The 20,966-nt window shown below is 35.2% G+C and overlaps 1 protein-coding gene and 1 long non-coding RNA gene across 5 annotated transcripts in view; one reads left to right on the top strand and one right to left on the bottom strand.

Annotated features, from left to right (window-relative positions):
- Nucleotides 1-12,986: 12,986 nt before the first annotated feature.
- LOC127870449 (uncharacterized) lies at nucleotides 12,987-15,651 on the bottom strand. Its single transcript, XR_008044826.1, has 3 exons — nucleotides 14,930-15,651; nucleotides 14,492-14,585; nucleotides 12,987-13,716 (listed from the first exon to the last, which is right to left on the bottom strand). It is a non-coding gene; the product is annotated as an uncharacterized LOC127870449 (long non-coding RNA).
- A 2,241-nt stretch (nucleotides 15,652-17,892) lies between these two features.
- LOC127869182 (cilia- and flagella-associated protein 74-like) overlaps nucleotides 17,893-20,966 on the top strand; it is a 75,701-nt gene continuing 72,627 nt past the window's right edge. For all 4 annotated transcript variants that reach the window (XM_052411515.1, XM_052411512.1, XM_052411513.1 and 1 more), the window contains exons 1-2: nucleotides 17,893-17,989; nucleotides 20,767-20,905. In XM_052411515.1, coding sequence (XP_052267475.1) covers nucleotides 20,804-20,905 — 102 coding nt within the window. In that variant the 5' untranslated portion in view covers nucleotides 17,893-17,989; nucleotides 20,767-20,803. The remainder of the gene's footprint in view (nucleotides 17,990-20,766; nucleotides 20,906-20,966) is intronic.

Genomic DNA, 20,966 nt, shown 5'->3' with positions numbered 1-20,966 from the left:
TGTTCGGAAAGACTTCAATTGGCAAATTAAATTGCATATAAGATATATCTTAACGTATGAAGCAATTAGAGAAAATCCTCTTGTTCTACTTTTGGAGCGCAGGCGGTAAGTACCTCTTACCATTATAATTAAATAAACAACTGCAAACTTTGTTGTAAGATGTATAGCATATTTGTTGTTCATGTCAGTGTGACCCCCCCCCCCCCAACGTTCTCACAGAGCTGCGACTTTACGACGATCATCCCGATCTAGCCACGATCTGATAAAGGTTTGGATCGGGGCGGATCGAGGCCGATCGGAGCAAATCGAGCAATTTGGCAAATTTTGGTTTTCATTTCGATTTTTTTTCTTTTTCTTCTCGTTTCTTGTTGGTCACGATCCTGCTACGCTTGTTTTGAGCATATTCAAAATAAGCGTGGTGAGAGCGTAGAGCTCTCCGATCATGAAGACTCCGCGATCTTACTGCGCTTATGAAGACTCCACTCCGTTTCTCCTGCGATTTGTCACGATCGGCCAAATTTTCGGCCACGCTTTGATCGTAGTAGAAGCGGCGTCTATGTGTGAACGGGGGTAAGTTCGTTTGTTATTTCACGATTGATCATAGAAAATATATTTTCACGAGTGAAATAACAAACGATCTTACACCGACATGAACAAATTTTCTGTTTATTTTATGCCCCTTTTTCAAGAAAATAATTAACAGCCGTTTCCTTTCGCTGAAAAGTTACCCTTTCTCCCGTGGCGTTCCTCAATACATTTCAATAAACAAAATGACGTCATTTATTCGACGAAATGACGTCACTATTCCAGCGAAATTATTCAGTTAAACTCTTTTACGATGTAAATAAACGGTGAAAAAAGCATAAAATAAAACAATCGTAACACTTCATCCATCTCCGGAGTCTCCGTAAAGTGCTGGTTTATGCAATAAAAAGCCGGTTGGGTCTAAAGTGAAAATAAAAAGATAGTTTGTTGGATTCTGTGGAATACCGATTTTAATTCACTCCCTGGTCATAAAAATCTTGATAGACTACATTTTAAAAAAGTGAAAATAGAAAAAGTAGTTCCGAAGATTTGTTATTTTCAGTGGTGAATATAACAATTTATTTTCACGGCTGTTATTTCACTGTAGAAATAACAAACGATCTTACACCGAAATGAACAAATTTTCTGTTTATTTTATGCCCCTTTTTCAAGAAAATAATTAACAGCCGTTTCCTTTCGCTGAAAAGTTACCCTTTCTCTCGTGGCGTTCCTCAATACATTTCAATAAACAAAATGACGTCATTTATTCGACGAAATGACGTCACTATTCCAGCGAAATTATTCAGTTAAATTCTTTTACGATTTAAATAAACGGTGAAAAAAGCATAAAATAAAACAATCGTAACACTTCATCCATCTCCGGAGTCTCCGTAAAGTGCTGGTTTATGCAATAAAAAGCCGGTTGGGTCTAAAGTGAAAATAAAAAAAAAGTTTGTTGGATTCTGTGGAATACCGATTTTAATTCACTCCCTGGTCATAAAAATCTTGATAGACTACATTTTAAAAAAGTGAAAATAGAAAAAGTAGTTCCGAAGATTTGTTATTTTCACTGGTGAATATAACAATTTATTTTCACGGCTGTTATTTCACTGTAGAAATGTCATATTTTATCATTAGGTATAAAAGAAAAATAAAGCTTCTCGTTCTTACCAAATAATGATTCCATATTATATAGGATCTGGCACGAGTTGTCATAGCTACCAGATTTTGTTAAACGAGCTCAGTAATTTTGCTAGTAAGCGAGCCTTTGGCGAGCTTACTAACGAATTTCCTGGACGAGTTTAATAAAATATTGTACGAAATGACAACGAGTGTCAGATCTTTTTGTCACATGCTTTTAAATGAGCAAATTAAATAAATATTTACGCAAACATAATAATCCCGAATGTTGTTTACATTTCATATAGTATGATAAATCCAACAAAAACACATATTTTTCTTTCCTTTTTTATCAACGTTTCGGCTTACGCCTTCATCAGGATAATACAAATAATAACAGAAAGCGGATGTTACGTCATTGACTTAACGTACATTAAAATGCGGGAAAATGTACGTCAATAAAATGAACGTTAATTAAATTAAGCTTAACTTTCGGATTCAAGAATACACAATTTCCTATAAAATTATATATAAAAATACTAATAGGAAAAAACAAAAGTAAGCTTAATTAAATTGAAGAGCTAGTCTTTTATGTTAAAAAGAACTTTGTTATTCATACCATTAGGGTGTAATGTTTTAAGTCTATGTATATAGTAAGTTTCTTTACATAGACGATCTATGTTGTTATTAACAACATCAATTGGCATAAAGGAAAAGTCATTTGCGCTGTGGTGATCTTCATTAAAATGTGATGCGACCAAAGTTGAAAATTCAGGGTTAGAAAAGTTTTTTATGTCAAATCGATGACTGTTCATTCTTTTTGACACCGGTTGCATGGTTTGTCCAACGTACTGTTTCTTACACTGTTTACATGTAATGAGGTATATTACATCTTTAGATGCACAATTCATATTCTTCTGTAAATTAAATTGCTCGCCTGTTACTGTACTTTTAAATTTTTCTCCAACGTGTATGGATTTACAATGGGAGCAACGTGTTCTTCCACAGGCACTGGACGCACGTGAACTGTTCAAACTGTTCGTAAACTGAGCACGTGTAATGAAGTTTCCTATATTATTAGGCCTTTTAAACGCCAGTATTGGCTTATAAGTTTCGTGCACACTTTTCACTTCTTCTTTCTGTGACAGGTTAAGTAAGTCCCAATACTTGTTTATTGCGGCTCCTATGTTTGGCAATGACGGATTATATTCCACTGTAAATGGGATAACTTTTGTTTTTGCTTTATTGCAGGACTGTAATGCGTCTTCTTCAAATGCACAATCGATAATTTTTTCCGGATAATCTCGCTGTTTGAAATGATGCTTGAGGTCTTGAAGTGACGATTTAAAACTGTTGTCATCCGATATAATACGTCTATATCGCTTCGCCTGACTGTATGGTATTCCGTCCTTACACTGTTTAGGGTGGCATGACGTATAGTCAAGATATTGGTGGTTATTGTTTTTGTTTACATTTCATGACATTATTGGACGTTGCAACGTCATTTCAGCAAAATAACAAAATGCGATGGGTCAATAAACGATAACTAAGCCAATGAAAACGCTTAAAAATGTTGTATTACACATGTGTAAGATAAAAATATTCGTAATGGTTATATTACATGGGAAACAGGGTATGTGAAACCTGTGAAAAAATAATGTATTATATAAATGGATATTTCGTATCAGTTACTTTAATGATATGCTCTCATAAGACAACAATCTTATCTGACAGAAACGTGCTGATAATCCTTAACTTGTTCACTTAATTTTGCCTCTGTAATATATGTAATGGTTTAAATCCGCGACGTTGTGAATTGTAATGCAAACTTTATTGATCCAAAACCATTGTTAAGTATTATTTGTGCTTAGGTATAAGTTGAGTTTTTGACATAAAATAGGTCTGTAAGGTTTTCATAAAAGTCATCAAAAAAATCTGACGTCGACGGTTGAATCCATTTTCTTAAGCCCATGTCCGATCCGTGGGTTTCACTCTGTATGGTTTGAACGTTCTGAACCTTCCCTTTTTACGATCGTCCTGTACTCGTTGCGCCCATGATTAACTCACAATATATTATTGGCGTCGCACTGGAGTGCGGCGACTAGTATGTAATGCATTTTTTTTCGCTTATGGGAGGAGAAGTTATTTTACGGATCAATGTTTATATTTTTGTTTAAAGAATATCTTGCATAGTGGTGATTTTTTGTGTAAATTAATGTAAAAAAGTACTGCATTGGTGCCTATTACATTCATTACAACATTTATTGCCAATAATGCAAAGCTAATTGTTTTAATTAATAACTGATCCACAACTGATCACAGGGGAAAGATCACAGGGACTGGGAAAATACGCGAAACTTTCTGGTTTTGTATAAGAAAAACATAATCAAAATATATTTATTTTGTGGTTTTTCTAACAATAGCGCAGACTGTTGTTCGAGTTTTGGTTAACGCGTATTTTCTTCAATTTTATTTAAGTTGTGATATGCATTAAAATGGTAGAATCTAGTTTCAAAGATTCAACCGAAAATACATAGTCAACAATTTTGTCTGTCACTGTCAACTGTCGCCGTGGTGTAGTGGATGATGTGTCCGCCTAGCGATCGGAAATTGGTGGGTTCGATTCCCATACGGCGAGCGTTTTTTATTTATATTATGTATATATTTATATAATATTATATTTGTAATATATATATATATATATATATTATATATTTATATTATTTAAAAAAATAGAATTTAAAAATTATTTGTCTTAATGCGACCTTAATACAACGTTGCAGCAACGTTTGGAAAAACGTCAGGAAAACTTTATATACACCATTGGTACAACCAAACTGCATCGTTTGAATGCAACCTAAATACAACGTTGCAGCAACGTTTGGGTGCCCACTGGGATGTTGTGTTTTAATTTAAAGAATACGCCTGGTGGTACTTAAAGGCAGATTGAATATTCATTTTGTAAGAACATGCATTAATTGTCATTACTTGCTTTGAACGTTTGCCGTAATGGCTCTTTTACGTAAAGTTATTGGCGTCGCACTGATGTGCGGCGACTAGTATGTAATACGTTTTTTTCGCTTATGGGAGGAGAAGTTATTTTACGGATCAATGTTTATATTTTTGTTGTCAGAATATCTTGCATAGTGGTGATTTTTTGTGTAAATTAGTGTAGATAAGTAATGCATTTGTGCCTTTTACATTTACTGCAACGTTTATTGCCAATAATGCACAGCTAATTCTTTTAATTAATATCTGATCACAGGGACTTGGCAATAATAAAAGATCACAGGGACTGGGCAAATACGCGAACCGGTGAAACTTTCTGGTTTTGTATAAACCAAAACTTTTTTTGTTCCACTATCCTAGCAACCACCTAGTTACTAATAAAGGCGCTATAGAGCGTGAAGCGCGACACGTATTAATAATTGTAATAATGAGTCTTGATAAAGGAAGCAGCCGCTTATCAATGAGGTGCATCATCACAGCACCCCAGTCTCATTACTATCAAGTCCTCCTACAGGTTTTTTTAAGAACCACATATAGAAGGCCGCAGGCCTGACCCGTATCTTGCCATTGGTATGGACTCTTTGGTATGGACCTTTAACCCGCTCACTATCCAGCGTTTAAGCTTCCGGGTTTACATTTAAACCGACTATTAATAGCTTATTAATATCTTAATTAGAAGGTGATTTTCAAGCGGTTCCGTAGTGTAGTGGTTACACGCTCGCTCCACATGTGAGAGGCCCAAGGTTCGATCCCCAGTAGAATCAAATTATTTTATTTGTGTTCTATGTTAACTTCTTGTTTTGATGTAGACATTTTAATTAAAATATATATGCTGTTTTATTGTAACCATTTTTTGTTTTTATTATGCCCATGAAATATATGTTTGAGAGGGTGGTGGGTTCTTAAGCACATTAAAACTTTTACAGTGTTTTCATATCAATGTACTCAACCCCTATCGTAAATGAGCAACGTAAGAATAAGTTCAGAATCACCTCCCCTTGAAGTTGAGAAAAATATGAAATTACGCTTACAAGGTGAAGCAGATTTTTTAAAACCTACACAGTTTTGTTCCATTAATGAAAACTGCACACGGATGCCAGTAAAAAGGGAAACCAATGTAAATAAAATGAACTATGAAATATTTGGGGGTTACAACACAAAATCATAGATAATGGTTATTTGGGGATTATAACACAACATCATAGATAATGGTTATTTGGGGGTTATAGCACAAAATCATAGATAATGGTTATACAAGTATCTTTTTCTATTTTGTTTAAAATAATCGGCCAATATATTAATATTTACAGTAGAAAACAAATCGTTCCATGTAACTTCATTGAGTGCCTTTTTCACTGAAATTCCCGACGCCCTTTGATGCTTTGCATCAATACTTATCTTGTAAATAACTCTGTAACTACTACTGATATTCACCCGCTCAGATAATGTTCAAGTAATCATATCTGGATCATTAAAGATAATCCGCTTTATATTATCAAAGCCAAAATATAGTCAAGCGCTTGTTATTTGTGTATCTTCAAAATTCACGCGCACTTGCACCATGTGTACGCTTTATACAATACTTATTAACGGTATTTAGACCATTTTGTTTACCCTGGTGTTGTTCAAATTTTCAAAAGCTTAGGATACACAACACATGAAACACTTATGATATGAAGATACTGATCTACTGTTTGTTCACCCACTAGGAAAACACAATATTTATCAAACGAAATCCTTTGCAAATCTTTAATATCTCCACAACGGGAGAAAAGGATTCGCCTTTGTGTTCTTTTACTTCCGAAACAATATCGAAAGATTGTCGAACATTTATGATTAACCACATTTTACAGGATTTTTTACGATACAACCCCCAACAATACTACCAACAGCACCAGCACCAGCATCCGCACCCCCCCGCCCCCTCAAAGCGGTGTGATCGTGCGATCTCCACAAACATCTCGGGATTCTACCATCACACTACTGGTATTGCAAGTGATACTGGTGTTCGTCTTCGGCGCTTTGCCTTTATAAATCAACGAAATGTCGCCCGAGTTGATTACTACAGCGCCTTGGCTGGATGTTAACATGCTTCATTGAAAAAATAACACCATTTCGCCGTATTTTGTACTGTTGTAAATCGTCTTATGAAACGGTACATAATATATTTTACGAAATGTACAAAAACATAAAGTGACTTCTGTATAAAGTATGTGGCATTTCATTTGCTTTCTGTTGTATATTTTTCCCTAGTTATTAAACAATTATTAATTTGTAAAATAATGGTTTAATCGTTTAAGTGGCATAATTATGAGCAGATACATCACTCAGTCTGATACACTACGTCATTAAACAATCGTACTTACGCATGTCCCTCTATGAATGGCGAGTTTACGGAGTTGTTCCTAATTATGCACATCAACCTATCCACATGCACCATTCCAACGGTGAGCGCGTAGTCGAATATTGCTTTTGTTGTTTGGTGAATCAGACACACGTATAATTCCCATACACATATTTTGAACGCTCTTTAAAAGGGTAAATGCCGAAGTATTAATTTGCCTGTAGTCAATCTATTGTCGATAAAATAAGGAAGATTGACAGTTTCACATAAACACGAATCACATCTAAATTGTGTGTTTGTTTTTGTAAAATTTCAAACGATCTTTTTGTAGCTGTGCAGTACCTTGAAGAATGCCAACCCATCTTTTACTCCCATAAACGTTAACTATTTTCGTGTTAAATAACTGAAGTATATATTTTAAACGCTTTTCGCGTGTAAACGAAGTAACGGTTGCTGCGAATTTAGGTCACACATTCAAAGGTCCACACAATTCCATCTTTGTAACTTATTTATCACAATTTGAACAAAAATTCGGAGTGATTTTGAGATCGGTTTCCGACATCCGTGGACATTAAAAGACAACAACAAAGACTCCCAGAATTTTCAGCTGATGTTAGAAGCCCTGGGGCAAGTACACAGAAATATTGTACACAAGATTTCATTTAGGGAGATAAAAGAGGAGAGATAGAACTAAGCCTCTAAATGTCACAAAGGTTTAAGTCCATACATGCCATTGATAGCTACAGGTGATTAAATGCACGTTCATATGATAGATGCCAGTGTATGTTATGCATATAACACGCTTGACGTACGACTTGTACATATGTGAATGCAAAAAGAAACTATTGGCATTTCCTTAGATTTCAATGTTTGGTATTGATGTTGAACATTCAGACACATCTAATGATGGCATAAATTATGTGGTTGGAACTTAAATTCAATAAGATGTGTTTGTGAAACACTATGTCCCCATATATTTGACCTTTGACCGTGAAGGATGACCTTGATCTTTCACCACTCAAAATGTGCAGCTCCATGGGATACACATGCATGCCAAATATCAAGTTGCTATCTTCAATGTGCAAAAGTGTACATTAAATAAGCGATTTTGACCCATATATTTGACCTTTGACCTTGAAGGATGGCCTTGACCTTTTTCCACTCAAATGTGCAGCTCCATGAAATACACATGCATGCCAAATATGAAGTTGCTATCTTCAATATTGCACAATTTATGGCAAATGTTAAAGTTTGACGCAAACACACAAACAAACAAACAAACCAACAGACAGGGAAAAAACAATATGTCCCCCACTACTGTGGTGGGGGACATAAAAATATTATAAAGAAGATTTAAAGGGCTGTTTTAAAGGTTGCACTTTTGATACATTTTTGATCTGAAAATAAAAAATGGCCGCTGATGAAGACCGTGAGGTCGAAAGCTTCGGCAAAAATAAATACAGCGTTTTTGTTTATATATATATATATATATATATATATATATATATATATATATATATATATATATATATATATATATATATATATATATATATATATATATATATATACATTTAAAATGTCGCATGAAAGTGCAGTTACAAAAAACACCATACTGATTTCGTTTGAGACAGGTTTGATATAATCATCGACTTGTGAAATTAATTATTTCAGTTTCAAAAGAAAAAAATGCCCCGTATCTGGTGGTATTTTAGTGACAGTCAACATTGTGAATAAAATACCAAATAGATTTAAATGTGACACACATGATAATTATAAAAGTGATATGTTATGTGGTATAATATATTTTTGTTAAACCTTCTTTTCGTGTTAGATCAAATTTGAATAAAGGAGTCTATATATACAAGTTCAAACATACATAAAATGTACATTAATATTTTAAAATGCTAAGCATGATCATAGCTTTCATAAATATAATGCAAGCTTTAAAATAAACATAAGACCCAATTCACATTCCCAATTTTCAAAACCTGAATCTCCAAAAGGATGACAAAACCCCAGCCGGCCCTGCAAAATGTTGCTACTTCTGAACATTAAGGTCTATATCCAGCATTTGAACTTGAAGAACTGTTGCATCTCAGGGTCATTCACATTGCGTCCGTTCACCCCGGCGTACACCTGCTGCAAGGTCTTGTTCTTGAACTTCTCTTTAAGGATCTTTACATACCTATCAAGTGCACCGGCATGCAAATAGAATTATATGAGCAGCGCTCTGGGAAAACAGGGCTTAATGCATGTGCGTAAAATGTCGCCCCAGATTAGCCTGTACAGTCAGCACAGGCTAATCAGGGCCGTCACTTTAAGAATGAATTGGATTTTTGCTGAGAAGAGACTTCATGTAAACGAAAAATGTTATAAAAGCGGAAAGTGTCGTCACTGATTAGCCTTTGCGGACTGCACAGGCTAATTTGGGACGACACTTTACGGACTGCACAGGCTAATTTGGGACGACACTTTTCGGACTGCACAGGCTAATTTGGGACGACACTTTACGGACTACACTGGCTAATTTGGGACGACACCTTACGGACTGCACAGGCTAATTTGGGACGACACTTTACGCATAATGCATTATGCACAGTTTTCTCAGAACACGACTAATATGTGTGCGTTGTCACATAATACAATTATTAGTAAGAATTATATGGTTGTTATGAATCTTATAGGACACAATTATCATTGATAAAATATTCATGGATACAATTATAACTACTAAATTACTATCGTAAAAAAGGATTATTGTTATTAAATAACATGAAAATTACTGTCATGGAATGTATATTAAATCATATAAAAATACCATCATAGAACAGAATCGTCATCATTAATCTAATTTAGAAATTATTCTCACAGAACATATACAAAATTAAGACATAGAATAGAGGGTATTACATAGAATTATTGTTATTAAATGTTCTGTGGTATAATATAAGATACATATATTCTTAATTTCTTATAAGAATAAGTTTATTTAAAGTTCAGGAAAATGTTCGGTTAGAGTACATGAATATCTCATGACCGACGATTAATATATTTAACATTAGTATTTCCTTCCCTTGGAGGTTGAAAATTCAATTAATGTCACCATAAATTAAAGCGAGATTACCGGTATACGATTTTGTCAAAAATTTATGAATATATATAAAATTTGTGAAAAACTTATTATACATATATTTCAATATAAATTAAAATAAAAGTTTAGAAGAACATGTGTCGAAAAATTTAAAATAAACGAGATATTTAATTCTGAAATCGAAAATGTATGTACAGTGGAATTTGCCAGCATATATATAATGCATGTACAATGTGAATCTAACTTTAGTTTAACGGTTCATTTTGAATTCCTGCAGAATATATATTCATACGACACACGAACACTTACTCTTATCCTTATAAAAAGACGAATGCTTCGGTTATTGTAGGAAAATATTATACGAAATATAGTCGTCACAATCGGCTCGGGGCGCTAATTTGTCTTTGCTGCATTTTATGAAATTCGTCTTCAATGTTTAAATTTTCTTGCCTATTTTGTGTTATTGTGACATATTTTATCAATATATTAGAATTTAACACATATAAAAAAAATCGTATAATTTCGCTTTAATGTAGTTGCATTTTCTCTTGATTAGACCACAGGCAGACATATTGGTTGTGGAAGCAAATAAAATAGTCATTGGATGTGTTAAATTGCGACGCAGTATGTGTCACATTTCCGTTCATGTCTGTCACTTTCCGGCTAAATCACGCACAATTCAGATGTAAGGGAGGATTTGGCTAGAACATAATTTATACCATTGTATTAATTTAAGATATTGAAAATATTATTTTAGTTTGACTATTAAAACCAATTTAAACTACCTTGAGACTTGTGTCTTCAATTAAATAAAAGACTTGTATCCGAACAATATTCCACTATGGAACAGCTTAACGTGCCGTCCTAGATGAGCCTGTGTAGTTTTCACAGGCTTATCACGGAAGACACTTTATGCCTTTAAGTGATGTTTTTTGTTTAAAGAAAGTCTCTTCTAAATGAAACTCAAGTTTAGGCGGAAAGTTCGTCCCTGATTAGCCTGTGTTTATTGCACAGGCTACTCTTAAACAACACTTTGTGTACATGCATATAGCCCAGATCTCCCCAGAACCCGGCTTATATATTACGATTTAATTCCAACTCTTTCATAGCACTGTATGAAACACAGAATTATTTTATTCTTTAATGTCTTTTGAAAATGACTCGACAATGTCATCTTAACTGGATATCCTTTTCATAAATATCCAAGTGTAGTCTACTAATGTTATTTACAGAAGTGTTCAGGCATTGAAGTTCATGTACTACGTTGTCCATTTTCTGGTTGCTCATATACTTTATATAATTTCAGAAAAAGTCCAATGACCTTTTGTACTTAATGTGCAACTAGTAACATTAGACTCTTCAAATAACAGTGGTTAATTGCTTCTTTTGATGGTTAATGTGATCGTCACAATGGTTCAGAAATCGGTACATTTAACTTATACATGTACAAAATGTTTTTTTGGCAAATAAAGCTCCTCCACATAATACATGCAGATACCTATGTGCGTGAATTTATTTAAGTACCTAATGATGATAAGTACTTTTGCATATTAGTATTGAGGAAAACATATGATAAAGTATCCCACAATAACTTTGGGCCTTGCTCTATGAAAAAGGGGCTTAATGCATGTGCGTAAAGTGTTGTCCCAGATTAGCCTGTGCAGTTTGCACAAGCTAATCAGGGACAACACTTTCCGATTTTATGATATTTTCTGTTAAAAGAAAGTCTCTTCTTAACAAAAATCCAATTTAGGCGTAAAGTGACGTCCCTGATTAGCCTGTGTTCACTGCACTGGCTAATCTGGGACGACACTTTACACAAATGCATTAAACCCCCTTTTCACCGAGCGCGGCTCATTTGTATTATAGTATAATTCAGCTTGTTAATCCTGTTCATGACAAAGCTAAGTATGTATTCAGGTAACAATTCAAACACATGTATGATTATCGTTGACAATAATATTAAAAATCTGTATTAACCAAGACCAAGAATTTTGCCATAGGTGATCATGTTTGGTCCAAGTCTTGGGTCGTCATATTACAAAGTCACCGAAAATGTAGGCATCATCGAACGGGTTTTTTTCCGAGACGAAAATCTTGCAGTACACATCAACTGCAAGAATGATGCATGTTACGTTTATTATTTTCAAAGTTTTGTGTAATTTTCCTTTTATCATGAGAGTGCATTCAAAAAATACATTGTTAGATTGACATCAAAAGTTTCAGCACATGTCATGACAAAATAGTAGTTCTTTGTGTGACTTTTGGTATGATACAGGACATGTCACAACAAAATTGTAGTTCTTTGTGTGACGTTTGGTATGATATTATGAGCCTTGTTCTGTGTAAATTGGACATTAATGCATGTGCGTAAAGTTTCGTCCCACATTAGCCTGTGCTACCACACAGGCTGACCAGGGAAGACACATTCCCTTTCATATTTTTTTTTGTAAGAAAGTATTTTCTTAACACAAATCAAGTTTTAGCAGAAAGTGTTTTCCATGATTAGCCAGTGCAGACTTCACAGGTTTATCTGGGACAACACTTTGCTAACATGCATTAAGCCAAGTTTTCCCAGAACAAGGCTAATATGATAAGTCACAAGGGAGACTATTTACATTTGAAAATTGTCTCTCCTAACATGACGCCCTTAATCATTTTACTACAGTACACATCTTAGCGCTTCTTTCAATGTTAAATAGTTGAAATTGTAGCTTAAAAATACAACTGTTATCTACATAAGAAAGCTAATTATGTCAAACCTAAAATGTAACTGAGCGTTGTCATTTTCTAAGATTTATGGCTAAGACCTGATAAAATGCGTGTCAGTTCTTTATAATACGCTGTTCTGCAATCGGTCGCAGTCTGTTCACAATTTGACAAATACAGATTGCACCATGTTACATGGTTTAATCTCAATTTGATTATATACAGTTTATTGCAAGTGTTTCAAATTAGTCCTCTATTGGTAGGACATTATCTAATTGCCCGAAATACATGTAGTATGTTCTTGTACATGGTGTTACTGTATCCTCCATTTATCAAGAATCAATGAGCTCCGTAAATGATAGCATACAGTTGAGATTGCGATATATTTCACAATTGTTTTGATTTATTCATAATGACAGCAAGGACTGGAACACCACGATAAGTTCACAGATAAAAATTCGTTTTCAATAGTGATATTCTCAACGTATAATTAATGATTTTAATGTAGTCCAGACTTGCAATAAACAGTTAACAAATCAGAATTTAATAATATGCATGCAATCTTAAATATATAGATATTATGTATGCTTTTATAAGAACATATATATATTGCTTTTGTACACTTTAGATGATCTATCTTATTACCTACCAGTAAATCACAATTTCAGTGTGTCACGTCTTTATTTAATGTTTATATTTCTTTAAAATTTGAAAGAACCTTTACATCTGGGGATATGGCGATGACCTCATTATAATATTTCTTGGCATCTGGAATCTCATTGGCTGTCCTATGTGCCCAGGCCAGTCCAAGGCTGGGCCTGAAGGACTTCGTGTTTATTGTGGCGGGGCCTAATAAAGGGCTGGTTAAGGAGCGGCCTCCTCTTTGGTTGGCTCCTCCTTCACTGGATATTTTTGGCTTTAGGAAAAACAAAAACCTAGAGAATACCGTATTTTTATAGGTCTTTGGGGAAAAACATCATTTGTGATTTAATGGTAAATAAGTATTTATAATAACACAAAGATAAGACTAATAAATGCAACAGATAGGTATAATGGAACTTTTTATTGGACCTTATAATACTTAATTCATGGGGATTATGATAATCAACTTAACCCATTTATGCCTAGCGTCTAGAAAAAAGGCCTTGGCAAACAGCATAGACCCAGATGAGACGCCGCATTATGCGGCGTCTCATTAGGGTCTTCGCTGTTTGCTTAAAGTAATTTCTGTAAGAAATATTCTAATTATATAAATAAATATACTAAACATCCCTAATTTTGGGAAAAATTGATCCAATTTAGAAGGATGGGAGAGTCCACTCGGCATAAATGGGTTAAACTTCAGACAGTAAGAATCCTTTCAGACACTACAGACAATCTCTTCTCTGCTCACATGCTAAGATGTGAAATATATTTATTGAATATCAAATACCCATCACAAGCTAAAAGTTTAAATGATCAAGCCTTCAAAGATATGTTTTCCAACTTCCCAGTGCATTTTTTATATATAATTGCAGCTTAATTTGCATGTGATTCATATTTGTGCTAACATCTATACAACTCAAATTAACAGGTAAAATAAATGTAATCACCACTTTTAATGAGCAATAATGGCAACATCCAACACCAATTTTACAGATTAATTACATTAATTAAATTATAAAAAATGAAAGCAAGGAGTTATTCTCAACCTTCTGGTAGAGCAGGAGTTTCGGCCCCTGGTTTTGCAGGGGCAGCGGCACCTCTCCCTCCAGGAGCCCCTCTGGCAGCTGGTGCAGCTAAGGCCTGAAACACAAACATTCATGTCAAAACAAGGGTCTGAAACACAAACAGTCATCAGAAACACAGGCCTGAAACAGTCATGTGAACAAATGGCCTGGCCTTGCAACTACAATTAAAACATTTATAGTTTCAATATGAAGATTTAAACAAAACAAAATATAAAATTAATTGATAACTTAATTTGTCTAAACTTAATTGATTACTTATTTGTAATAATTAATCAAAATTATTTATAAATGATTGTGTATCATTATCAATTATAACTAATTAAATACGTTTTTTGTAGTTGTGAGAATTTATTCAATGATTGCCTGACTTAAGTTATTTTAGTTTGAATACAGTCTAACCAATCTGTGCTTGGTTATAGACTGCTCCTCTACCAACATCATCAGCATGGATGCCGCCGTCTTAGAATGTTTCGGCCCTTTTAATTCCATGAACATTCTGATAGCGGTGGGCCCACAGTGGTAATCAGTCACTTCGTGTTGGTTGATTGCCTCCAGCTCTTCTCCTCTCGCCTCAGCCACAGCCAGCTTGATGCCCGTTCAGCTGCGTAGCTCAGTCTCTGGATAGCCACTTCGCTCTCCCTGCCAGTAGTTCGTACTGCTGTCATCAGCCTGTGCACGGACTGGGAACAGAACCCTCTAACGCCAACTTCCACGGGAAATAGCCAAGTACGCCAGCCTTGTTGCTTGCACAGATCCATGAGTTCTGTGTACTTTGCCTTCTTCCGCTCGAAGGCCTCTTCACATCTTGCCTCCCATGGTACTGTAAGCTCTATGGTGACGAGCTTCTTTCCTGTCTCTGACCACAATACAATATCTGGTCAAAGGGTCGTTTGAACCACGTTTGCGAAAACAAGCCTTCTACCAAGGTCTTCCAGTCTCTCGTGCCATCAAGAATTGATGCTTTTGTTGGTTTCTGTGTCTTCATGGTCTCACCCGATTTGACGCAAGCGATGTGCCCATGGCGAGGGTAATTGCCACGTTCCTTCTTCCGTTCTTTCTCTAGCCAGTCAGCCAACTCTCTGAGGACCAAGTCATGCCTCCATCTGTATTTTCCCTGTGTCAGTGCTGTAGTGCAAGATGACATAACATGTTCTAGGGTGCTACTCTGTCATACAGCCTGCATTTTGGATCTTCTGTGAGTCCCCAATCGGCACAAGTTCGCTGGGGATGGAAGTAGATCATAGACAGACCTGAGAAGAAAGGAAAACCGAAAAGCTCATACTTCCAAATGTCTCCCCAGGTCAACTTTCTGTCTGCGGTTTCCCATGTGGTCCATGCTCCCTGTGCTCCCATTTCTACAGCCCTTGCTTGTCTGGAATTTTCTTCCCCTCTCCTGACCGCAGACTGATTCATGGCATGCCTCTCTTTCTGGTCTGATCGGCTCCACAGTACCACCTTTCTCGCGCCAATTCCTTCATTCTCAACAGCAGTCACTCATACAATGTATTTGTGCTTGAGCGCGTTCTCTGCCTGGCTCACAGACTTTGTCGCTGACCATTTCCTGCTCGTTCGGGTTTGGATCCCTGCCTCACGTATGAGCTCGTCCGGAGAGTCCCTCAAGGTCAACACAAGTCTTGCTTTTGCTGTCTTGAACTCTTCTAACAGTGAAAATAGCGGGAGCTGTAACTTGTTGCTTTTCCAGTAGAGTCCAATACTGGTAAAGCTGGGTGGAACTCGTAGACACTTCCTGAGATGTCGACTAGTGGTTCTCTGCAGGGCTTCCACTATTGTACTTCAGGATACCTCGTAAAGCATCAACGGCCAGATTAGTCTTGGGAGCAGTGGGTGCTGGTAGAGCCAAGCTTTGAACTTGCCGGGTAGTCCGCAGCGGTCAATCTTCTTGAGACCCTTCTCTACCTGTTGCTCTAACTTCTTGATATTGTCGCGATCTTGTATGCTTGCATCTAACCACTTGCCCATGCATTTTATTGGACTCGTCACTATGGAAGGAATCTCTTCCTTCTGTACGTAGAGTTTGAACCTCTCTGTTGCCTGTCCTTTCTTTATGACGAGAGATCTGGATTGTGCTGCTTTGAACTTCATTCTTCCCCATGAAGCGACATCCGTCAGGGCTGTCAACATCCATCTAGCTTGGACGTGTTTCGTTGTCGTCAATATGAGGTCATCCATGAAGCCTCTGCTAGATGGGAGATAGATTTCTGACTCTGTCTTTAGTCCACGTGTCTCTCGTTGGGCAGCATTTATCAGCAGGTTCATCCCCATGATGAAGAGCACCACGGAAACTGTGCAGCCGTTAACGATTCTTTTCTTCAACTTCTTCCATCTGGTTAGCCGGTCACCAACAGTAAACCGGAGCCTGGTTCAATCCAGGTAATTGGTGATGATTGACTTAAGTTTTAAAAGTAGGTAGAGGGGAAACTATACACATGAAGCATGTTATCATAAACTTGAAAAGTATTTATTTTAACTGTTTCTGTCTCTTTGGTAATTTAATTGAGAGCAGAATTCTTTCTCAAAATGCATAGAAATTATTTGGCCCACCAAGAATAATTATCAATTGATTTTACAAACAGACAATAAGCATGTTTTGAATTTTTGTGCTAAAAATGACACTATTCATTTGTTTATTTTTTATTTTTTATTCAAATGATTTCTTTTTTTTCCTTTTAAGAAATATAATTTGCATTCATATTTTCTGGTTTTGACTTATATCCTAATGATATTCTCCATAAAGGACAAATGATTTATACTGCTTGAAACTAGTTGAAAATTAGACTCATTTTCAAAACTTCATGGAAAAAGTTGTTTAAATGGTACACTATAAAGTCTATAAGAGTATACTTTTAGAATTCTTAAAGTTTAAACACATTTTTCAAACTAATTCATCAAGGTCAACATATGTGCCAAGTTATTTCAAACTCGATCTTTATATGGCAAAGCTGAGACATTAATGGCAATGATCTTTTTTTTAACTATTTTCTGTCCCTTTTACTCACCTTTCCCTTTGGGATTGAATCACATCATTTGCTGTATGAGACACATTCTTTTATTGTGGCAAGTTATTATAAACTCAATGAATATATGGAAAAGTTATGGCTGAAAAAGGAATATTTGGATAATGCCTAGACGTAGTAGTAGTAGTAGTAGTAGTAGTAGTAGTAGTACTAGTAGTAGTAGTAGTAGTAGTTGTTGTTGTTGTTGCAGCAGCAGTAGTAGTAGTGCTTTTTAGTTATTATTTTTTATCAATCATCATTGCAATCATCATTGCTCGGGACCTTTTTTAATCTGTTCAAGTTGTCGGCTGTTCGCGATTTAGTTGTATGTACCCTTTTGTTGGAAATAACGCAGGTGCTCGAGAGTTCGTTGCTAAAGAGTTTGTGTAAACAGTTTCAGTTTCATTTTTGGAATTAATGTTTATAGGTGGTAAACGAATAAAAGGTAATTTCGGTCGAACATCATTACTGGGCGTATATTGTTTAAGTAACAATTTTATATGCAATACTTAGCTTTATCTTGAAATGGATAATATCCATTTTATCTGATTATGTCATTTTGCCAAATGTGGGTGGGGAAATCTATGGATCTGAATGGTTGAAGTGACCAAGTTTCGTTTCGGGAAATACTGATGAAGTATATATGAGCAGCCTGAAAACTTTTTGTACATGTGGAATTCGCATTGCTGTCCAGTCAAGATTGTTGTGCGCGAAGAAAGATTGATTTATCAGTGTTGGCTCAAATTCGTTGCTAGCACTTACTGACTTAGGTTATTGTCCACTGATGTTGACAAAATGTTTTGTTGGATGTAATTCTCAAACTGCTTAGCCCAAGTAGTGTGTTTTGATGCAAATAGGGATCAACATTGATAGCCTGTTCATGACCTTCCCCTACCTTTTACAAGACCGTCCGTCTCCGATGGTCTCACCTCAATTGAGGTTTGAGAAGGTTCAGATCCTCCAGCATGTGTTAAACTCTATGATTTAAAGAAAATGCACGATGGATATTATTTGCCAATAAGTTCCAAATGATGGGAACTCTATGTGTGCTTATCAATGTCTCTTCAGTCTTATTTCAAGTTAGGCTGAATCTGTTTGCAATTCTTAAAAATAAGACTTAAGTGGCATGGATAATCAAAAATTAAAGTTCATGTCATTCCAATTAGCAATTTTTTAATTGCAGACACAGAATCTACCACAAGGCCACTTATTGGCATTTATATTATTGTCATTTTGTCTTTCTGTGAACAAGAACCTTTTATTACAAAACCTTGTTTGGCTATCAAGGTATAGTTTCAGCTATGTTGTGACCAATTAGAAAAAGTTCTGGTCGAATTGGGAAAAAATAGTGAGTGTTTATCCTTGAGTTGGAATCTTTGGATTGTAATCTCTTAAATGTGGAAGTTTGCATCATAAAATATTCAAATTGGTATTAAAAGGGACATTTTAACAGATTTTGGCATGTATTGAAGTTTGTCATTTAATAAATGTAAACATTGGATCTAGAAAGCTACAGTAAAAAACAAGAATAAAGTAAAAGAAAGAAAAAAGTAAACCTCAACTGGGCTCGAACTACTTACCCCTGGAGTAAAAGTCTAACGCATAGACCAGTCGGCCATCCGTGCTCATGCAATCAGTGATGTATTTTATACTTTGTATAAGCAATCCTGGTAGTATCACAAAACATAACGACAACAACAGTAGTCTCCAAATTATTCAATCGTTTCGCTTTGCAATGCTTTATAATTTTCAGGTTTTTCAGGGATTTCAATAGACGCAGAATCCTGCATTTTGACAAGCAATTTGAAAATGACTCGATTTTGACCTGACCATTTTTTCTGCCATGCGTCAATTTGACACATCAAAAATTTGACCTGCTTGTCACTCACTGTCAGTAAGTTGACATCTTGAGTTCCATGGTAATAAATCCCGTTATACTCCTTATTGAGATTCATGCCCAAGTATTAGAAACTCAGTCTATACATCAAGGGGTTACCCCCCATGTGTCGTTTATCTTATCTCTTTCGATAAACATGTCACGGTCTACAGAGTGCGTGTGCACTAACTTGGCACATGCATATGCATTTAGAACAGTACCTTAGAATTATGATTCATAATCAGAGATAAAATAGAAACTGCGAAAACACATACACAGCTATTGCTTAGGTATTTATTTACATAAAACACGAAAGTTCCTTTTCAACCGTTTTATCGACAATTGTCAACACTTTAATCCAAATATTGTTATTTAATAATTTAACAAAGCGATATAAGTTTTTAATACATTATGTTACTCTTAGACTACTTCTATGTAACAAATATAATGACACAGACAAAAACACAATTCATGAACACTTATTTTTGCGCTTCAAAATTGACCCCAGCATTTTTCTATTTGACTCCTCTAAATTTCAGTCCAGGGGTCATTGACTCCTGATTTTTAAATCTATTGAAATCCCTGTTTTTAAATCTTCAAAAGATGCATATAATGGATATTTTAGAGCATGTTAAATGTTCATTATTACTGTTTTCTCACAAATGTCATAACTACAAAGAAAATTTGCAAATCTGAAACAATTATTTTTTATTTTGTCAATGTTCACAAACGTTAAAAGGTCACTTTAAGGTCTATGCGGTTGCATGATAAGTGCACATACCTATCAAAATATTTATTTACACGGTGACAGGCATGCCAAAATGATCAAATTGTATTAAAATTGTTTAAAAAGAACGAAATCTTTCACGAACATACACAGCAAGTTGTAATTACGATGTTAACATAATGTTTATAACAGATAATATCATCATGTTATAACTGTGAAGGTTATTAATGTTGTAAACAAGATTTTACTGTGACAGGCTCCCAACATAATTGACAAGCTGTCTCACAAAACATTGTATTTTGTTTCATTTCTTAAAATATCCATATAATCAATCTGTGAGAGAAAGTACTTAAGTTAATAAACATTTTGACCGACTAACAATAACACCTTCCTTTATACAAAAATACTTTGCTTGCAAAACTGATTATCTATGTGATTTTGAATTGATCTTATGCATATTCCCATTGTTTTGTTAAATTTCCAGATGTCAATAGGACATTTTGAATATTAAATATATGTACTTTTTTAAAATTGCCATGGTTTATAAAACAGGAGTAACAAGCTGAGTTTGCTTGAAAATTTAAATTTATTTTTACCATACTTTCATTTTCTGCTTCAGCTTAATCTGTTTTACAAACACCTCACTACTCTTAATCATGGAGAGGTTTAGCCAAGACATGCCTTTATTGGAAGGTGATGATTTCTTCAAGAACCTTGATATGATGGAACAGGATTTCTTAATTGAAGGGGACATTCAAGTAAGTCACTGCCAAGTGAAGTATTGTCCTAGTGATAAGTGTGAACAAAATCTTTGTTTTT

Source organism: Dreissena polymorpha, chromosome 2, assembly GCF_020536995.1.
Source record: "Dreissena polymorpha isolate Duluth1 chromosome 2, UMN_Dpol_1.0, whole genome shotgun sequence".
Classification (NCBI taxonomy): domain Eukaryota; kingdom Metazoa; phylum Mollusca; class Bivalvia; order Myida; family Dreissenidae; genus Dreissena; species Dreissena polymorpha.
This window is presented reverse-complemented; position numbering and strand designations above follow the sequence as displayed.